The sequence below is a fragment of the Ursus maritimus genome, unplaced genomic scaffold, assembly GCF_017311325.1.
Source record: "Ursus maritimus isolate PB19 unplaced genomic scaffold, ASM1731132v1 scaffold_14, whole genome shotgun sequence".
NCBI lineage: Eukaryota > Metazoa > Chordata > Mammalia > Carnivora > Ursidae > Ursus > Ursus maritimus.
Window position 1 is genome coordinate 64523457 of NW_024423786.1, and position 17119 is coordinate 64540575.

The window sequence follows — 17119 nt, forward strand, 5'->3', positions numbered from 1 at the left end:
TGTAGACAGTGTCTTTCCCAGTTGAATTTTTTGATGAAAAGGTTAGGCATCAAACATTTCTTACAAACAGTTCTCAAAGCTGAGCCAGAATCCAAGACTCAGTGGTGAAGTAGCTATTTATTTAGTCTTATTAATTGTTTAGGAGTAGGTGTTGGCATCAGAGTTAGTGATCCATAGTGTTTCTTTTTCTTCTCAACTACCTGTGTTAGATTTGCTAACAGTTTGTATTTCTCTTTAAAAAAAAAAAAATTGACATTTTCAGTCATTTTTTTCTATGCTCAACATCAATTTAAATAATATTATAATTTTCTATTTTTTAACAGTTTTGGAGAACTGCCCTGTAAAACTATCCTGGTGCTTTTCATGGCTTACTTTGCCATTTTTCTATTTCTTCTATGATATACATTCTGATTTTGTTATATCATTTTCTGTGGATACTTTTAGCAAATCACTTTTCCTATGAAAAAATATACATCTAATGTATATTCCCTTTCCAAAACCTGGCCCCATTTTCTTAGCAAATCTCCTTAGTTCCGGAACTCCTCCACCTTCCCAGAAAATCCCTTACACATCCAGCTGCCTCTTTAACTCCCTTAGCCTGCAAGATTTACAGGGAGTGCTCTGGCCTGCTCTCACGCTTAGCTATACAGGTTACAACTCCTCCTTCTCTTGCCAGGGCTCTAAAGTCAGGCTCTTCCAGCATCAGGCCTTCCTATGCAACATCATTTGTGGAGGTCCAGGACCCACCCCCCAACACACAAAGAATTCATGGCCTCTGAAAACAACAGATCTTTTTTAAATTATGAACACTTTTATCTCCACTTTCAGAAGATCCTACCAAATTTAGAGAGGAATTAGAGATTAGTGGTCATTTACAATTCCATTCACAGGACCTGAATGACCAAGGAGAAAGTCTTCCCACCCACAATTATACTGTAGTTAACAGATGAGCCAGATGGCTCCCTAGGGAAACCCTCTCACAGAGGAAACAGATGGCCATAATTTCTCCCAGGCCCCTAAAATGATCAGGAAAATGGATCAACTGATGGCCAATGCTCAGGGACTAATAGAAGTAATAGAAGTTCTCCCTACTAAGGCGAATTGGTTGAACTTGAATTGTGCAATAGAAACAGCTTTGTGCATCCGAACGCCTTTGTTGAATGCTTTATACAGAGCTTTCTGAAAAGGCTTACTGCACCAAACCATGAAGTTCTGGAACATAGAAATCTTTCATTTCTCTTAGGGGAAATTTTCTCCTTGATATAAAAAAGGCAAATCTAAAATATTATTGTGGTTGGGTGTACGGTCAAGCTTTAAGATTACATCAGAAGCAGCTATCCAATTTTTTGAGGATAGCTACAGAAATGCCAAAGAATAAATAAAGGAGGTAAAATCAACAAATTCTTGATTTACAACTTCAACCTTTAGAGAAACAAAAGCATAATGCTAAGCACAACTCAAAGTCCACTCAGACTTTTTCCCCATTTGCTTTCAAACACCTGCAGATATTATAAAAAATATACATTAAAATTGTCCTGCACTTTAAAAAAAAAAAAAAAGGAAAGATTTAAATAGTAATTACTCTAAACTTGATAATGAACGTACCCTCAAAAATTATAGGAGAAAACTTACGCTCTTTATCCTCAAGATTTAAATATTACCTTGCCTTTGAAATATAAACACCCCAGGAGATAACTGGAACACTGTCAACAATTACCCGACACTGAATTTTTTAAAAAATAGGAAAAAAGAGGCTTTTAAAAATACAAACTTCTATAAAAGCTCCTTTGGCCAAACTTTGGTCCACAGTCTCCATAAGATTACTTGTCAAGTGGGCAAATACAAATCTGCAAAGTCATCTCCATAAATAGTAAAAAGCTTTAGCCATCTGAGCAAGTACATTTAACTTCTTCCAACTTGCCAAAAACAAAAACGAAAAAGTTTGGATCCATCTATTCTTTATAAACTAGTTAGTTTTTTGTATTCTTTCATCTTACTCATAGTCAAAATTTTAGAATAAAAGCTATCAGGTCTCTGTTTGCTATGTTTGGTACGACATACATTTCTATGTGTCTATATATGGCTGTTGGTAGATTTGTGATATATTTCTATCGGACAGCACTGCCAGAAAAACTTGTAAATCTCATATTTAATTGGTTTAAAATAAAGTCTCTATATGAATTGGCCCTAAAAACTCTCAGAAATAGAATAGAAATCCAACCAAATGCTTTTCAAGTCTTGACATGATCTGAGAAAATATTTCAGTAAATAAAAACTACTTTAAGCTTGTTGTCAATTACAAATAGGAATCCTTTAAGGTTACTAGCAATTAAGTATAATACCTAATTCTACCTAGGTTTACTAAAAGTCAAATAAGCCTAATGTTAATCTGTTTCAAAATTTGTCAGCAAGAAAATTACTTAAGATGATGATTTAGTTGATTTAATGTCTCAAATATTTTATGAGTAATCTAAGTATGATTGTTAAGAACAAGTGAAATAAACAAATATAAGTGGGTAAAAACATTTTTGAATTTATTATTTATTTGACAGAGAGAGGGAGAACAGGAGGAGGGGCAGAGGGAGAGAGAGCCTGAAATAGACTCCCTGCTGCATGTGGAGCTCATCACAGGACACAATCCAGACCCAGAGATCATGATCTGAATCCGAAACCAAGAGTTGGTTGCTTAACTGACTGAGCCACCAAGGTGCCCCAAGTGGGACAAAAATTAAGTAAACTTTCTAGCAATAATTAAGTGTTTTATGATGGCGTCTATTAAAAGTTTTAAATTTCTTTGGTAACTTACAATCTTAGAGATTCCTAAGCTAAATAATGATGAAAATTTATTATCTGTATACTTCTAAAGTAAAATTGAGGAAATACACTACTGAACAGTTTATTCACTTTCAGCTTGCTATTACAAAAATGTATACTTTGAGAAAGTGTTTGCTTCAGAGGTTGCGAAATGTATTCATAAATTTGCCAATCTAATGCTGGTGTCATCAGTTCACAATTGACTACTTAATTTTCACTACATATTAGGGTTTTTGAGGATTAAGAATGCTAATATAATTAAAACTATGAGAAATAGGAAGACAACTCAGTATGAAAGGAAAAAAGCAAGTTGTGTTCTTATGCAGAAAGTTATGAGATGCAGATCATTTTTGTTAAGGGAAAAGAAAGCAATTTTGTCTAAAAATAAAGCTGGTTATTTCAGATTGGAAAAAGGAAAATAAAAGACAAACAATGGGGACTTGGTGCTCAGCCGTTAAGCATCTACTCAGCTCAGATTATGATCGAGAAGCGTCCTGGGACCAAGCCTGAGTCAGGCTCCCTGCTCAGCAGGGAGTCTGCTTGCCGACTCCCTCTGTTGTTCTCTCACTCATGCACACTCTCTCTCTCTCAAAAATAAATAAAGAAAATCTTAAAAATGTTTTCTGTCAAAGAACCAAATTGCCTTGTCAATTGCATTATAAAAGCTTTCATCAGACCTGTAATCATGGTCATTTTTAAGACTTTTTAAAATTTATTTATAGAGAGTTACTGTCTTATTCTGTTGCTTTGCAAATGTTTCACCTTCAGAAAGATTCATGGGAAAAGAACTTACAAGTGCTCTGGAATAAGGTGTCTCTGGTAACTTTAAGATCATACCACTGAATAAGGCACGAATTCTGCAAAAACTCTTAATGGAGAAACTGACAGCTTCCTAAAACTGCTAACAAAAGATCAAGATCAACAGAAATTAATTTGAAGGGACTGAATAAACTGATGGTGATGACTATACTCTTTTATGAGTAATCTCATAACTTTTTGTTTGAAACCTTGTTGCTTTTATGTTATGTTTTCCCAGATTTAAGAAAACCTTTTTCTCTTTTTCCATAGGCTATCAGCAAATTGGTAATATATCTTTGTGAAAAAAATAAAACTTTTTTCTCCCTATCTGATCCCTCCAGATTTTGGAAACATTTCATTGAATATTATTATTTTCATAGAAACACATTATTTTTATAAGTTCATTAATAATATGTCCTCTTGTAACAGGAAACAGTTGGATATATTGATTATATTCCCAAGACTTTGATTGGAATGTCATATTTGGAGAGAGACATGCATAGAGTCATTTAAGTGATCACAGCTTTAAACCTAAGGTTGACTTAATGGAGTCAATAAAGCCTATTGAAAACTGTGAATCTCACCTGCATCACCACCTCCTGAAATAAGTTTAAATGAACTGACCTATTGCCAGAATAGGAGAATGGTTCAGTAAGATGGAACAATTCACTAACCTGTTCCAAAGTATGAAACTTCTTGGGAAAGTTTCAAAGGTGAGAATGAGGGGGAACACAATACATGACCCCAAATGGTGCCACTGTATATGTGGATTATTTCTGTTGAAGATAAGCAAACCAAACAGACTCATTGCCTAAAAGAATATAGGTAAAGGGGCCCATACCAAGAGAAAAACTAATACCAAAGATAATTTTTATCAGACTTATCTGCATGTCATGGCAAATATTTCTTTGCTTATCAAAATTATAAAATCTTTTTGTGAATTGTCTTCCTTCCCTTTGCCATGCCCGCTTGTCTTTAGCTCTGGATGGCATATAAACCTTACTTTACTGTCTTTGGAGGCTCTAATGTATGACATTTTTCCTACTACTCTTATAACAACTTAACATTTAGACCAGCCAAAGAGCCTATAAGGAAGAAGGAAAAGTTTTCTCCCTACACCTTTCACAACATGTTCTTCACCTTCGAGAACTCTGACAACCTCTGCGCCAGCCCAACCTGGGCTCTTTCTCCCTGCTTTTCTCTCATTCTTCACATAGTCTCTGTATGACCCTGTGCTGCTTATGAGCCCTTACAAATATTTGGTCTCTTTTCCAGATTTGACCAAAAACAGAGATTGTATTTTGTTTTACTATTTTCTTGATGTTTTTGGATAGATTCCAGAATAAGAAGGTAAGCTACTGAGTTAGGGTCATTTTCCCTTCAAATCATCACTTTATTTTTCATTCTTCTTACATATGTTGTAGTGCTTAAATAATTTTGGGATGTTTTTAAACTTGAAAATAATCAGAATTGTTTTAGGGAAAACTCTAAATACCTAGGAAAGAGACTAAAACCATGAGAATAAAACTCATTTTTAAAGAGAACATATCTAATAAAATGCCATATTACTTTCAAGTTCAGATCCTATATTTACTTAGAATGGGTACCACCAATCAAATTGAACATCAAAAGCACACAGAAAAGGAGAGGGACAGTTCTTACTTTGTAAGAAAATTAGCCCATTGATTGAATACAACTCTCAACTCTTACTATTATCCTTTTCATACACAGCCCCATGTTCTCCCCACCCCCCCAAGAAACTGTTGCCTCCCTGGCACTGATCCTTCTAGGACACAGCAAAGTGATCATGCACATTCTTCATTCCCAGGCAAGCCCCCAAGTAACAGAAGATCTGAATCCACCTGACCATGGAATATGAGCTAAACTTTAAGAGAGTAAAAAAGGAATTGTTCAGAAGAACCCAAGAAATGGGAAGGGTATTAATGTGTTTTATATGGTAGCAAGATATAAAAATTTCTTGACCCATAAAAGAGATTGGAGCAACAGTGGGGGAGGAGAAAAAGATGGCAGAGGAGTAGGGGACCCCTTTTTCAGCCGGCCCCTGAGTCAAGGTGGATATGTACAGACCATCCTGAACAAACACCCACAAATCAGCCTGTGACGCAGGAAGATGCATCTGGACTCACAAATGAACATCTCCAGCCCTGAGTATTGCGTACAAAGTGGGGAGCCATGAATCCGTGCACAGATATCAGAAGATAAACAGAAGGGAGGGAGCCACCACACTAAGGGCACCGAAGCAGTATTACCAGCACTGGATGGATGGACCGACACCCGCGAGAGAGCAGACTGAGACCGTAGTTTCCAGGAACCGTGGGCAACCAAACTGACAACCAGAGTCCCAGGAGTGTCACTGAACCAGACTGAAACCAGGGAGCTGGGAGCGGGTGCACACCAGACTGAGAACCGGAGTTCGAGCCGCGCGGGAACCACACTCGAAACAGGGGAACCGGGAGCGCCGGCGACAGGAACCAGGAGCGGCTGGCGGTGTTAGAAGCACAAAAGACAGAGACGTATAGGCCTGGAAGCGAGGGCTGGGAGAGTGGCTGTGAGGTGCACAACCCGGGATGCTGTGGTTTTTAGCAGCAACTGACATAAACAGAGTTGGGGTAATAGAGGCCTCAGGAGGAGAGGACTGCGATCTCTCTGTTCTTGAGGCAGAGGCTGGGACACGGCCACTGCTACTCTCTGCAGGCACAGCAACCGCCAGGAAAGCCACCAGAGAACAAAAAGCCTGGCACACTGCTCACAGTGTGCCTTATCCCCATCCTCACAGGGGACACACAGAGACTCACCAAACAGGGTTGCCTGAGTATCCGTGCAGCAGGTCCCTCCCCCAGAAGGCAGGCTGAAAAATCAAGAAGCCCACATCCCTAAGGTCACAAAAACACGCACACACTGCCTGGGTCCTGGTCAATAATTTGGGCTCGCATCCCCGCAACCTCTCCTCATCAGGAGCCACGAGGGAGGAAAACCCCCCCAGCAAACAAAGATAATGAGTCTGTGGCCTCTGCCACAGAACTGATGGATACAGATATAACCAAATTATCAGAAATGGAATTCAGAGTAACAATGGTCAAGATGATGTGTAGGCTTGAAAAAATATTAATGAAAATATTAATGAGAATATAGAATCTCTATAAGAATGAGAGTGAATCTGGCAGAAATTGAAAATGCTATGAATCATATGCAGTCTAAACTAGATGCTCTCAGCCAGGGTAAATGAGGCAGAAGAACAAATTAGTGAATTGAAGATGGGATGGATAGAAGAGAAGGTTAAAATAAAAACTTACCTCAAAATCCAATTCAAGACTGTAGATTATGGGAGACACTGACTCAATGAAACACTCCAGTGTTAGAATCATTGGCATCCCCGGGGAGGAGGGGGGTGGAGAAAAGAGAGGTCTAGAATAGGATATTTGAAGAAATTTTTAGCGAGAACTTCCCCTAATCTGGCAAAAGGAAACATTTGTGTACAAGAGGCAGAGAGGACCCTCCCAAGATCAATGAGAACAGACCTACACCACATCACAACATAGTGCAATTCACAAATATTAAACCCAAGGATAAGGCCTTGAAAGTGGCCAGGGAAGAAAATCCTCACATACAGAGGGAGGAATATCAGAATAACATCAGGCCTGTCTACACACAGACCTGGCAGGCCAGGAAGGGTTGGAAAGGTATTTTCAGAGCTCTATCTGAGAATAACATGCAGCCAAGGATCCTTTATCCAGCAAGGCTGTCATTCATATTTGATGGAGGGACAAGACTTTCCAAGACTGGCAGAAACTGAAAGAATATGTGACCACCAAGCCAGCCCTACAAGAAATATTAAGGGGGTTCTATAAAGTAAAAAGACCCCAAGAGTGATACAGAACAGAAATCTACAATCTATAGAAACAAAGACTTCATAAACATGGTATCATTAAAATCATCTCTCTCAATAATCACTCAATGTGAATGGCCTAAATGCTCCCATAAATGCCACAGGGTTGCAGATTGGATAAAAAGACATGACCCATCCATTTGCTGGGTTCACAAGAGACTCATTTTGAACCTAAAGATACATCCAGACTGGAAAGTGAAGGGATGGAAACCATTTTTCATGCCAATAGACCCCAAAAGAAAAGCTGGGGTAACAATTTCATATCAGACAGATTAGATTTTAAACTAAAGACCGTAGTTAGAGATACAGGACACTATATTATTTCTTAAAGGATGTATCCAACAAGTGGATATGACACTTATAAATATCTATGCCTCAAATAGGAGAAGCTAGATACACAAGCCAATTTTAACCAGAATAAAGAGACATAGAGATAATAACACACACAATAGGGACCTCAACCCTACTCTTAGCAAGCAGAAAATCAAGAAAGAAACAAGAGCTTTGAATGACATACTGGACCAGATGGACTCTATAGATATATACAGAACACTACACCCTCAGAACAAGAGAATACTATTCTTATGGAATGCAATACAGAACTTTCTCCAGAACAGAATTATATATGTGGGTCACAAAACAGGTCTCAACTGGATACCAAAAGACTGAGGTTTATTCTGCATATTCTCAGACCACATTGCTTTGAAACTGGAACTCAATCACAAAGTGAAAAATTGGGAAGAAACTCAAACACGTGGAAACTAAAAACCATCCTGCTCAAGAATGATTGGGTAAACCAGAAACTTAAAAATCAGATTAAGCAATTTTGGAGACCAATCATCAGGTGAAAACCTATGGGACACTGTAAAGGCAGTCCTGGGAAATACATACTATCCAAGCCTCACTAAAAGAATAGAAAAATCTAAAGCGGTATTTTTATATTCTGACCTCAAAAGCTGGAGCTGGAACAGAAGAACAGCCTAACCCACGCATGAGAAAGCAAAGATCAAGATTAGAGCAGAGGATCAATGAATTAGAAACCAGAAGCACAGTAGAGCAGATCAACAGAACTAGAAGCTGGTTCTTTTGAAAAAATAAATAAGATTGATAAGCCACTGGCCAAACTTATTCAAAAGAATGGAGAAAGGACCCAAATTAATAAAATTATGAATGAAAGGGGAGAGATCACAACCAACACCAAAGAAATAGGAAGGATCATTAGATACTTTTATCAACAGCTTTATGCCAATAAATTAAACAACCTGGAAGAAATGGATGCCTTCCCTGGAAACCTATAAACTACCAAGACTGAAACAGGAAGAAATTGATTATTTAAACAGACTGATTAATTATGAAGAGATTGAAGCAGTGATCAAAACTCTCCCCAAAAACAAGAGTCCAGGGTCTGATGGATTTCTAGGGGAATTTACCAAATTATCTAAAGAAGAAATAATTTATTCTCCTGAAGTTGTTTCTAAAAATAGAAACAGAAGGAAAACTAACAAACTCATTCTATAAGGCCAGTATTACTCTCATCCCCAAACCAGGAAAGATCCCATCAAAAAGGAGAATTACAGACCAATATCCTGATGAATATGGACGCTAAAATTCTCAACAAGATCCCAGCTAATAGGATCCAACAGCACATTAAAAAGATTATGCATCATGACCAAGTGATTCATCCCCTGGGATGCAAGGGTGGTTCAACATTTGTAAATCAATCAGTGTGATAGATCATATCAACAAGAAGAGTCAAGAACCATATGATCCCCTCAATTGATGCAGAAAAAGTTATTTGACAAAATACAGCATCCTGGGGCTGGGGGTGCCTGGGTGGCTCAGTCGTTAAGCATCTGCCTTCAGCTCAGGGCGTGATCCCGGCGTTCTGGGATCGAGCCCCACATCAGGATTCTCCTCTGGGAGCCTGCTTCTTCCTCTCCCACTCCCTGCTTGTGTTCCCTCTCTCGCTGGCTGTCTCTATCTCTGTCGAATAAATAAATAAAATCTTAAAAAAAAAAAAAGAATTACCCTAATTGTCATACAATTACTAGATAACTTTAATAACAAAATATGTATAAATTTATTCTTTTGTAAAATATGATATAATTAGAAAATTAATTGCTTTCAAGTTTACTGTGATTTGTTTACATTAGTCCTCTTTGAGTTCTTTTATCTACTGGAAAGTTGGGATGGATGCAATGGAGGAGGTGTGGGGGTCTTTTGCTACTCTAACGAGGCTCCTTCCAGCGTTGTTAATCACTGGTTTGTCTACGTGTGCCAATAAGGGTAATTTTTTTTTTTTTAAGATTTTATTTATTTATGTGACAGAGAGACAGCCAGCAAGAGAGGGAACACAGCAGGGGAGTGGGAGAGGAAGAAGCAGGCTCCCAGCAGAGGAGCCTGATGTGGGACCTGATCCCGGAACGCCGGGATCACGCCCTGAGCCGAAGACAGACACTTAACGACTGCGCTACCCAGGCGCCCCCCAAAAAAAGATTTTTTAAAAAGTAGTCTATCGGGGCACCTGGGTGGCACAGCGGTTAAGCGTCTGCCTTCGGCTCAGGGCGTGATCCCGGCGTTCTGGGATCGAGCCCCACATCAGGCTCCTCCGCTGGAAGCCTGCCTCTTCCTCTCCCACTCCCCCTGCTTGTGTTCCCTCTCTCGCTGGCTGTCTCTATTTCTGTCGAATAAATAAATTAAAAAAAAAATAAAAAATAAATAAAAAATAAAAAGTAGTCTATCTTAGGATGGGAGCCGGGGGTCAGGTAGATCTGAAGTTGCGTTGACCCCAGACAACGTAGTCCAGATGTGATGTACCATCCGGCAGGGCCGCCAAAGACGGTTTCCTCGATGTGCACATGCTCAGAACGATTGGCCGGTTCGAGTTATAATAAATTAGCATAGCTACTAGGGAATGATGGGGGTAGAGCTGCCAGTTTTTGAGTGTAAACCATCAGTTGACCTCCTGTATAAGTTTGCTTCCGTTTTCACCCTAAAAGATAGGTTTTACTTATGAACATAAAAATCAGGACCTCAAAGAGGCTGACTGAATAAGGCATAACTCATTATCATCCTAGATATTTTTGGTATTCCTCTTTATCATGAATGCTACAAAATGGTTTGCTGTATAGAACAAAGATATTGGTTTTTTTTTTTAAAAGATTTTATTTATTTATTTGAGAGAGGGAGAGAGCATGAGTGGGGGGAGGAGCAGAGGGAGAACAGACTCCCCGCTGAGCAGGGAGACCGATGCAGGGCTCAATCCCAGGACCCTGAGATCACGACCTGAGCCGAAGTCAGACACCTAACCGACTGAGCCAGCCAGGTCCCCCTGGAAGAAAGATACTGTTGATAACCCTAACACCAACCCCGATAGCTCAGGTGAGAAAACTGGGGGAGATATGTTAGTTCCACCAGGACACAGGTTAACATGTAAAAGAGATTCTTTTATCTCTACATTTTCTCCCCCACCTGTAGAAGCCCTCCCAATCTCATCTGGTCATTTGACAACTTTGTCTCGTGTTTCCAGAGCCCACAAGTCAATCCGGAATGCAGACATCTAAAATCAGACTTTCGTCTCCTTCTGTAGAAGCCGGAGAAGCTTTACAGTATAAATAAGTTTGGTAAATTCATAGGATTGAGTTTTAGTTTCTCTGGTAACACTGATTTGTGTATTTTAAGAAGTTAAAGTAGGAAGCCTGGAGTTCTGTTTGGGAGACATACGACATTTATCCTGTCAACCTCACGTCCCTGCATGGGTTGCACATTGTCAAGTTTGAGTATTGATCAGTCGTGAGTTTACGGTTTATACTGTAGGCACACGGTGCCCTGAGAACATACACTAAGTGAGTAAGTGTCTTGCTTACCCTCCCAAAAAAGAGACTAAACGCTATGCAAGGTAACCAGCCTATAGATGACAAAACTGGGGTTTGGACTTAAGTGAGGAATTTTTTTTTGTTTTTTCTTATTTTATTTTATTTTATTTTATTTTATTTTATTTTATTTTATTTTAAATTCCAGTATAGTTAACATGCAGTGTTGTATTAGTTTCAGGTGTACAATATAGTGATTCGACAATTCCGTACAACACCCAGAGCTCATCACAAGTGCCCTCCTTGATCCCCATCACATATTTCCCCCAGCTCCCCTCCCACCTCCCCTCTGGTAACATCAGTTCATTCTCTATAATTAAGAGTCTGTCCTTGGTTTGTCTCTCTCTCTCTCTCTTCTCTTTTTATTCCTTTGTTCATTTTGTTTGTTTCTTAAATTCCGCATATGAGTGAAGTCACGTGGTATTTGTCTTTCTTTGACTTATTTCACATAGCATAATCCTCTCCACCTCCATCCATGTTGTTGCAAATGGTAAGATGTCATTCTTTGTTATGGCTGAGTATTAGTCTATTATATACACGCCACATCTTCTTTATCCACTCATCTATCAGTGGACACTTGGGCTGCTTTCATAGTTGGCTATTGTAAATAATGCTGCTATAAACAGGGGTGCGTGTATGCCTTTGAATTCCTGGTTTTTTTCTTCTTATTTAGTAAATACCCAGTAGTGTGATTACTAGATTGGAGAGTAGTTCTATTTTTGAGTGATCTCAAAGGTTTTGCAATTATCATTCAAAATGAGGATGGAAAGGGGGAGGGACAGATGGAGAAACCTTAATTGTACGTGACCACTAGGTGTATGGGGAGAGGTATCACCCGAGATTGTGACACCAGGGGCAGAAATTGGGAGGGTAGAATGGGGAGGTGATCTTTTTTTTTTTTTTTTTTTTTTTTTTTTTGCTAATCCAGGATATGGATTTTTTTTCTTGTTTCTAAGAAACTGTCTAAGCATGACAGCATGAGAGAGAGACAGAAAATAATGGGAAATTTAAAAACTGGGAAAATACGATGGATATTAAGAAATAATTGTTCATGTGTTTTAGGTGTGATAATGGTCTTTTATTGGTGTTTTTTGTAAAATGCACTTATCTTTTGGAGAAAGATATCAGAATATTTAGAGATCCCATTATATGATTTGCTTCAAAATAATTTAAGAAATGTAGTGGAAGTGGTTTGGGGTATAAACGAATCAAGATTGGGCATGGATGGGTCATTGTTGGGGCTGGTTGATGGGTACATGGGGTTCATTATACTTTTTTCATCAACTTTTGTGTATGATAGACATTTTCCATAATACGTGGTTGAAGAGTGACCGGCAATTAAAACACCAGTGCGTGTAGAAAGGAGGTGTATGCAAACCTTTGTCCCAAACGAGCCCACACAGCATAATACTCTGAAATGTAAGGTAAACTGAACACAACAAGTATTTCATGTTATTTCGGAATATGAGCTGCATTATTTAATGATGTCGTTTAAAATATTCAGTGCCAGAACAGAGTCTAAAAATAAATGTAGAACTCATTAATTTTAAGTAATTCAAAGTTAAAACAATAATGAGTTGCCATTCTGCACTTTTTCAAACCACCAAATCTGGGAAAAAAAGGATAAAACAATGCCAGAAACATGAAGGGGGGGGGTGGTGTGTGTGTGTGTGTGTGTGTGTGTGTGTGTGTGTGTGTGTGTGTGTGTGAGTTTTTGTAATCCTTTTAAAATACCTTTTAAATGATGATAAAGTAATTATTTACTGTTGAAACAGGATAGTGTAGGGAGAAGTAAAGAGTATTTTAAAAGATAATTGACCCACAGATAGCATTGCAGATTATATTTCCCTGTAAAATTAAAATACAGGTAGACAGGTTTTCTTTTAAAAATTATTGTTAAAAAATAAAAATAAAAATTTTTGCTGTAAAATAATCCTGTGAGCATGAATTTCTGGCATGCTTTTTTGTTTAACATATCATAAGCACTTTTCATAACTTGCAATATTCAATAAAATGTTTATTTTATTTTTTTAGATTTTATGTATGTATGTATATATGTATTTATCAGAGAGAGAGCACAAGCAAGGAGAGCAGCAGGCAGAGGGAGAAGCAGGCTCCCAGCTGAGCAAGGAGCCCGATGCGGGACTCGATCCCAGAACCCTGGGATCATGACCTGAGCCGAAGGCAGACACTGAGTCACCCAGGCATCCCAGAATTTTTATTTTTCATAGCATATCATTCTACCACCTTGTTAACAGTCCTCTGTGGGACACTTCACTTCCAAATTTTTGCTATTAAAAATATAATTTGTACATGAATTTATTAACGTATCCAATGACTGCCCCAGGCTAAATACCCGGAAGTGGAATTCCTCAACCAAAATATACTGACATTTTTTAACGTTCTTGCCAGGGGCTCCTGGGTGGCTCAGTTGGTAGAGCATCTGGCTCTTAATCTCAGGTCTTGATCTCAGGGTTGTGAGTTCAAGCCCTGTGTTGGGCATGGAGCCCACTTTAAAAAACAACAACAAAAAAACAAAAACTAAAGTTCTTCCCAGAGAATACACGTTGTACAAATTTCTGTCCTGAATGTGCGTGCCAATCTACTGTCCGGCGCAGTGGGCTGAGGCAACATTTATCAAGCATGATATACACACCGGATCACCTGGGGCTCAGGGTAAAGTGCAGGTTCTCATTCAGTAGGTGTGGGGAGGAGGCCTGAGTGTCTGCATTCCTGATACGCTCCCAGATTCGGTCGGAGCTGGTGGTCCAAGGACCGCGCTTGGAATGGCAAGCTCTCTTAAAAAACATTTGTATTTGTTTATTTTTGCTGCTACTTCCCTAACACAAAGTGTTCTTAATTCCTTGGTCAATTTCATGAACGCAAAAATATGTCCATATTTATTTTATTTGGATTACCAGTGCTGGTACGTGTCCATTATTGGCCATTTTTTAAAAAATGTATCTTTTGTGGGTGCCTGGGTGGCTCAGTCAGTGAAGCGTCTGCCTTCAGCTCAGGTCATGGTCCCAGGGTCCTGGGATCGAGTCCCGTGTCGGGCTCCCTGCTGAGCGGGGAGTCTGCTTCTCCCTTTGCCCCTCCCCCTGTTCATGTGCTGTCTCTCTCTTTCTCTCTCGAATAATTAAATGTAAAAATCAAGAAAAAATAATATAAACAATGTTTCATTGTATATAATATCAGTTTTAATAGATTCAGGCATTCCGTCGTTCATAGACACTATCATTCATTTAGTTCCCATATTTTTAGGTATCTGTAGCTTATTGCTTATGAACATTATTTGAAAAATGCAGGGATGAAATCATCCCACATGAATCAACATAATAACGGCAGACGCTTCCACCACACTATCCATTTGCAAGGCACTCTTTCAAGCACTTTACAGATGTTAAGCCATTTTAATCCCCATGGGGACATACAAGGTCGGTATGATGGTCTCCATTTTACAGAAGGGGAACCGAGGCACAGATTGATCTCTGAGCTAGTAAGAGGCAAGGTCGGGATTTGACCTGATGGTCTTATCCTGGCACATTCTCTCTCAGTAGATGACTCACCTAACCAGTTATTAAAATTAGGATGTCAGTGGGGCGCCTGGGTGGCCCTGCCGGTTGAGCCTCTGACTCTTGGTTTTGGCTCAGGTCATGATCTTGGCGTGGTGGAACCAAGCCCCGTGTGGGGCTCCACGCTCAGTGGGGAGTCTGCTTAAGATTCTCTCTCTCCCTCTCCCTCTGCCCCTCCCCATGCTCAGGCTCACTCTCTCTCCCTCTCAAATTAATTAATTAAAAAAAAAAAACAGGACATAACTGTTAATGGAGAACCGTGATTCTCGAAACCCAGTCCCAGGGGAGTGTGGACCGTTAAAAATGCACCTGCACGAGTTGGAGAACCCGGGGACAGAAAGAGCCGGGTAGGGAGAGCAGTGACCTAGCAGCAGAAGACCTGGAGCACCAGCGTGCTTTGGGATGATTGGTTGCCCAACCATGGCTAAACCCGGGCAGAGATCAGTCTTCTCATCTGTAAAATGGGGCGAGGCCCAGGGTGGGGGTTGGAAGCTCATAGAGTTGACTACCTCTGTGGTTCCTGGGGGCTATCCCTTTCTAAGATTCTGGCGTCGTGAAAAAGAAAGAAAAAAAGCATGGTGCAAAAACCTATTGATACCAAGGGGAGGGGAGAGAATTGTAAGCAAGTGACAGAAAAGCGGATGTTGTAAAATCCCACTTGTGATGTTTTAAAGCTCATGGAATACTTTTTTTTTTTTTAAGATTGCCCTTAACCAGCACACTAACCACGCCTGGTTTCTGTAGGTCTCGGAACTAAGACAGCAGCTTCGAATCCGGGGCCTGCCGGTGTCAGGCACCAAGACTGCCCTCATGGACCGGCTGCGGCCCTTCCAGGACTGTTCGGGGAACCCCGTGGCCAACTTCGGGGACATCACGACGGTCACTTTCCCCGTGACGCCCAGCAGCGCGCTGCCCGGCTACCAGTCCTCCCCGTCCACCGGCGCCTTGTCCAACGGCTTCTACCACTTCGGCAGCACCAGCTCCAGCCCCCCGATCTCGCCCGCCTCGTCCGACCTGTCCGGGGCCGGGTCCCTGCCCGACACCTTCCACGACGCGTCCCCGTCCCTTTGCCTGCACCCGTCCCCGGTCCACGCGTGCGCCGACGACAGCCTCCTGAGCAGCCTGAACGGGGGCCCGCTGGCCCCGGAGCTGGACGGGCTGGACTCGGAGAAGGACAAGATGCTGGTGGAGAAGCAGAAGGTGATCAACGAGCTCACCTGGAAGCTGCAGCAGGAGCAGCGGCACGTGGAGGAGCTGCGCCTGCAGCTGCAGAAACAGAGGAGGAACAGCTGCCCCGAGGAGCCGCCGCCCTTCCTGGCCGTCCCGGTCAAGCAGGAGGACGCGGCGCCCAGCTGTCCCTTCGCGCCGCAGCCGAGACCCGGGAAGAGACCAGGCGGCAGCTCGGAGGCCCCTGCGCAGGCCTGCGAAGCAGCGGGGCGCCGGGCGCCGGGCCACAGCGATGCGCTGCCCTCCACGTTCCTCAGCCCCCAGTGCTCCCCCCAGCACTCGCCGCTGGGGGCCGTCAAAAGCCCGCAGCACATCAGTTTGCCCCCCTCACCCAACAACCATTATTTCGTCCCCTCCTCTTCGGGCGCCCCAGGGGAAGGGCACGGGGTCGCCTCACCTGCCAGCAGCCAGGTGTGCGCTGCACAGGTAAGAACTCCTCCCCCCCCAGCACCCCGTTTTCTGGAAGGGGTGGGGGGCTTGGCAAAGGCTCAAGAGAGGACACTGGAAGTTGTCATAGGAAGGGTTTACCAGCAGCCCAAAAGCAGCTTGTGCTCTGGACGGTGGACCGGACTCTCTTCTCTGAGATTGAGGTTGGCAAAATTGTGCGAAAGGCTAGATAATGAATATTTTGCCTTTGTGGGCCCTATGATGTCTGTGTCACAACCACTCAACAGGACCCTTGTATCATGAACACAGACATCCACAGCTTGGAAAGGAATGCACATGGCTGGGCTCCAATAAAACTTTATTTATAAAAGCAGGTGATGCGCCACATTGCCAAGCCCCCTTTTCAGGACTCCTTGGCGTAAAGCCTTACCATAGGCCAAACCAATTCATTGAGAGAGCTAAGGGGAAGTTACGGGACCTTACTATTCTCTCCATGCAATGGTCTGCATAGTGCAAATATTTACTGAGCACCTACTATG

The 17119-nt window shown here is 41.3% G+C and overlaps 1 protein-coding gene across 2 annotated transcripts in view; it reads left to right on the forward strand.

The window, feature by feature from the left end:
• MYOCD (myocardin) overlaps positions 1-17119 on the forward strand; it is a 56804-nt gene that overhangs the window by 27847 nt on the left and 11838 nt on the right. For both annotated transcript variants that reach the window (XM_040630051.1, XM_040630052.1), the window contains exon 7: positions 15711-16619. In XM_040630051.1, coding sequence (XP_040485985.1) covers positions 15711-16619 — 909 coding nt within the window. The remainder of the gene's footprint in view (positions 1-15710; positions 16620-17119) is intronic.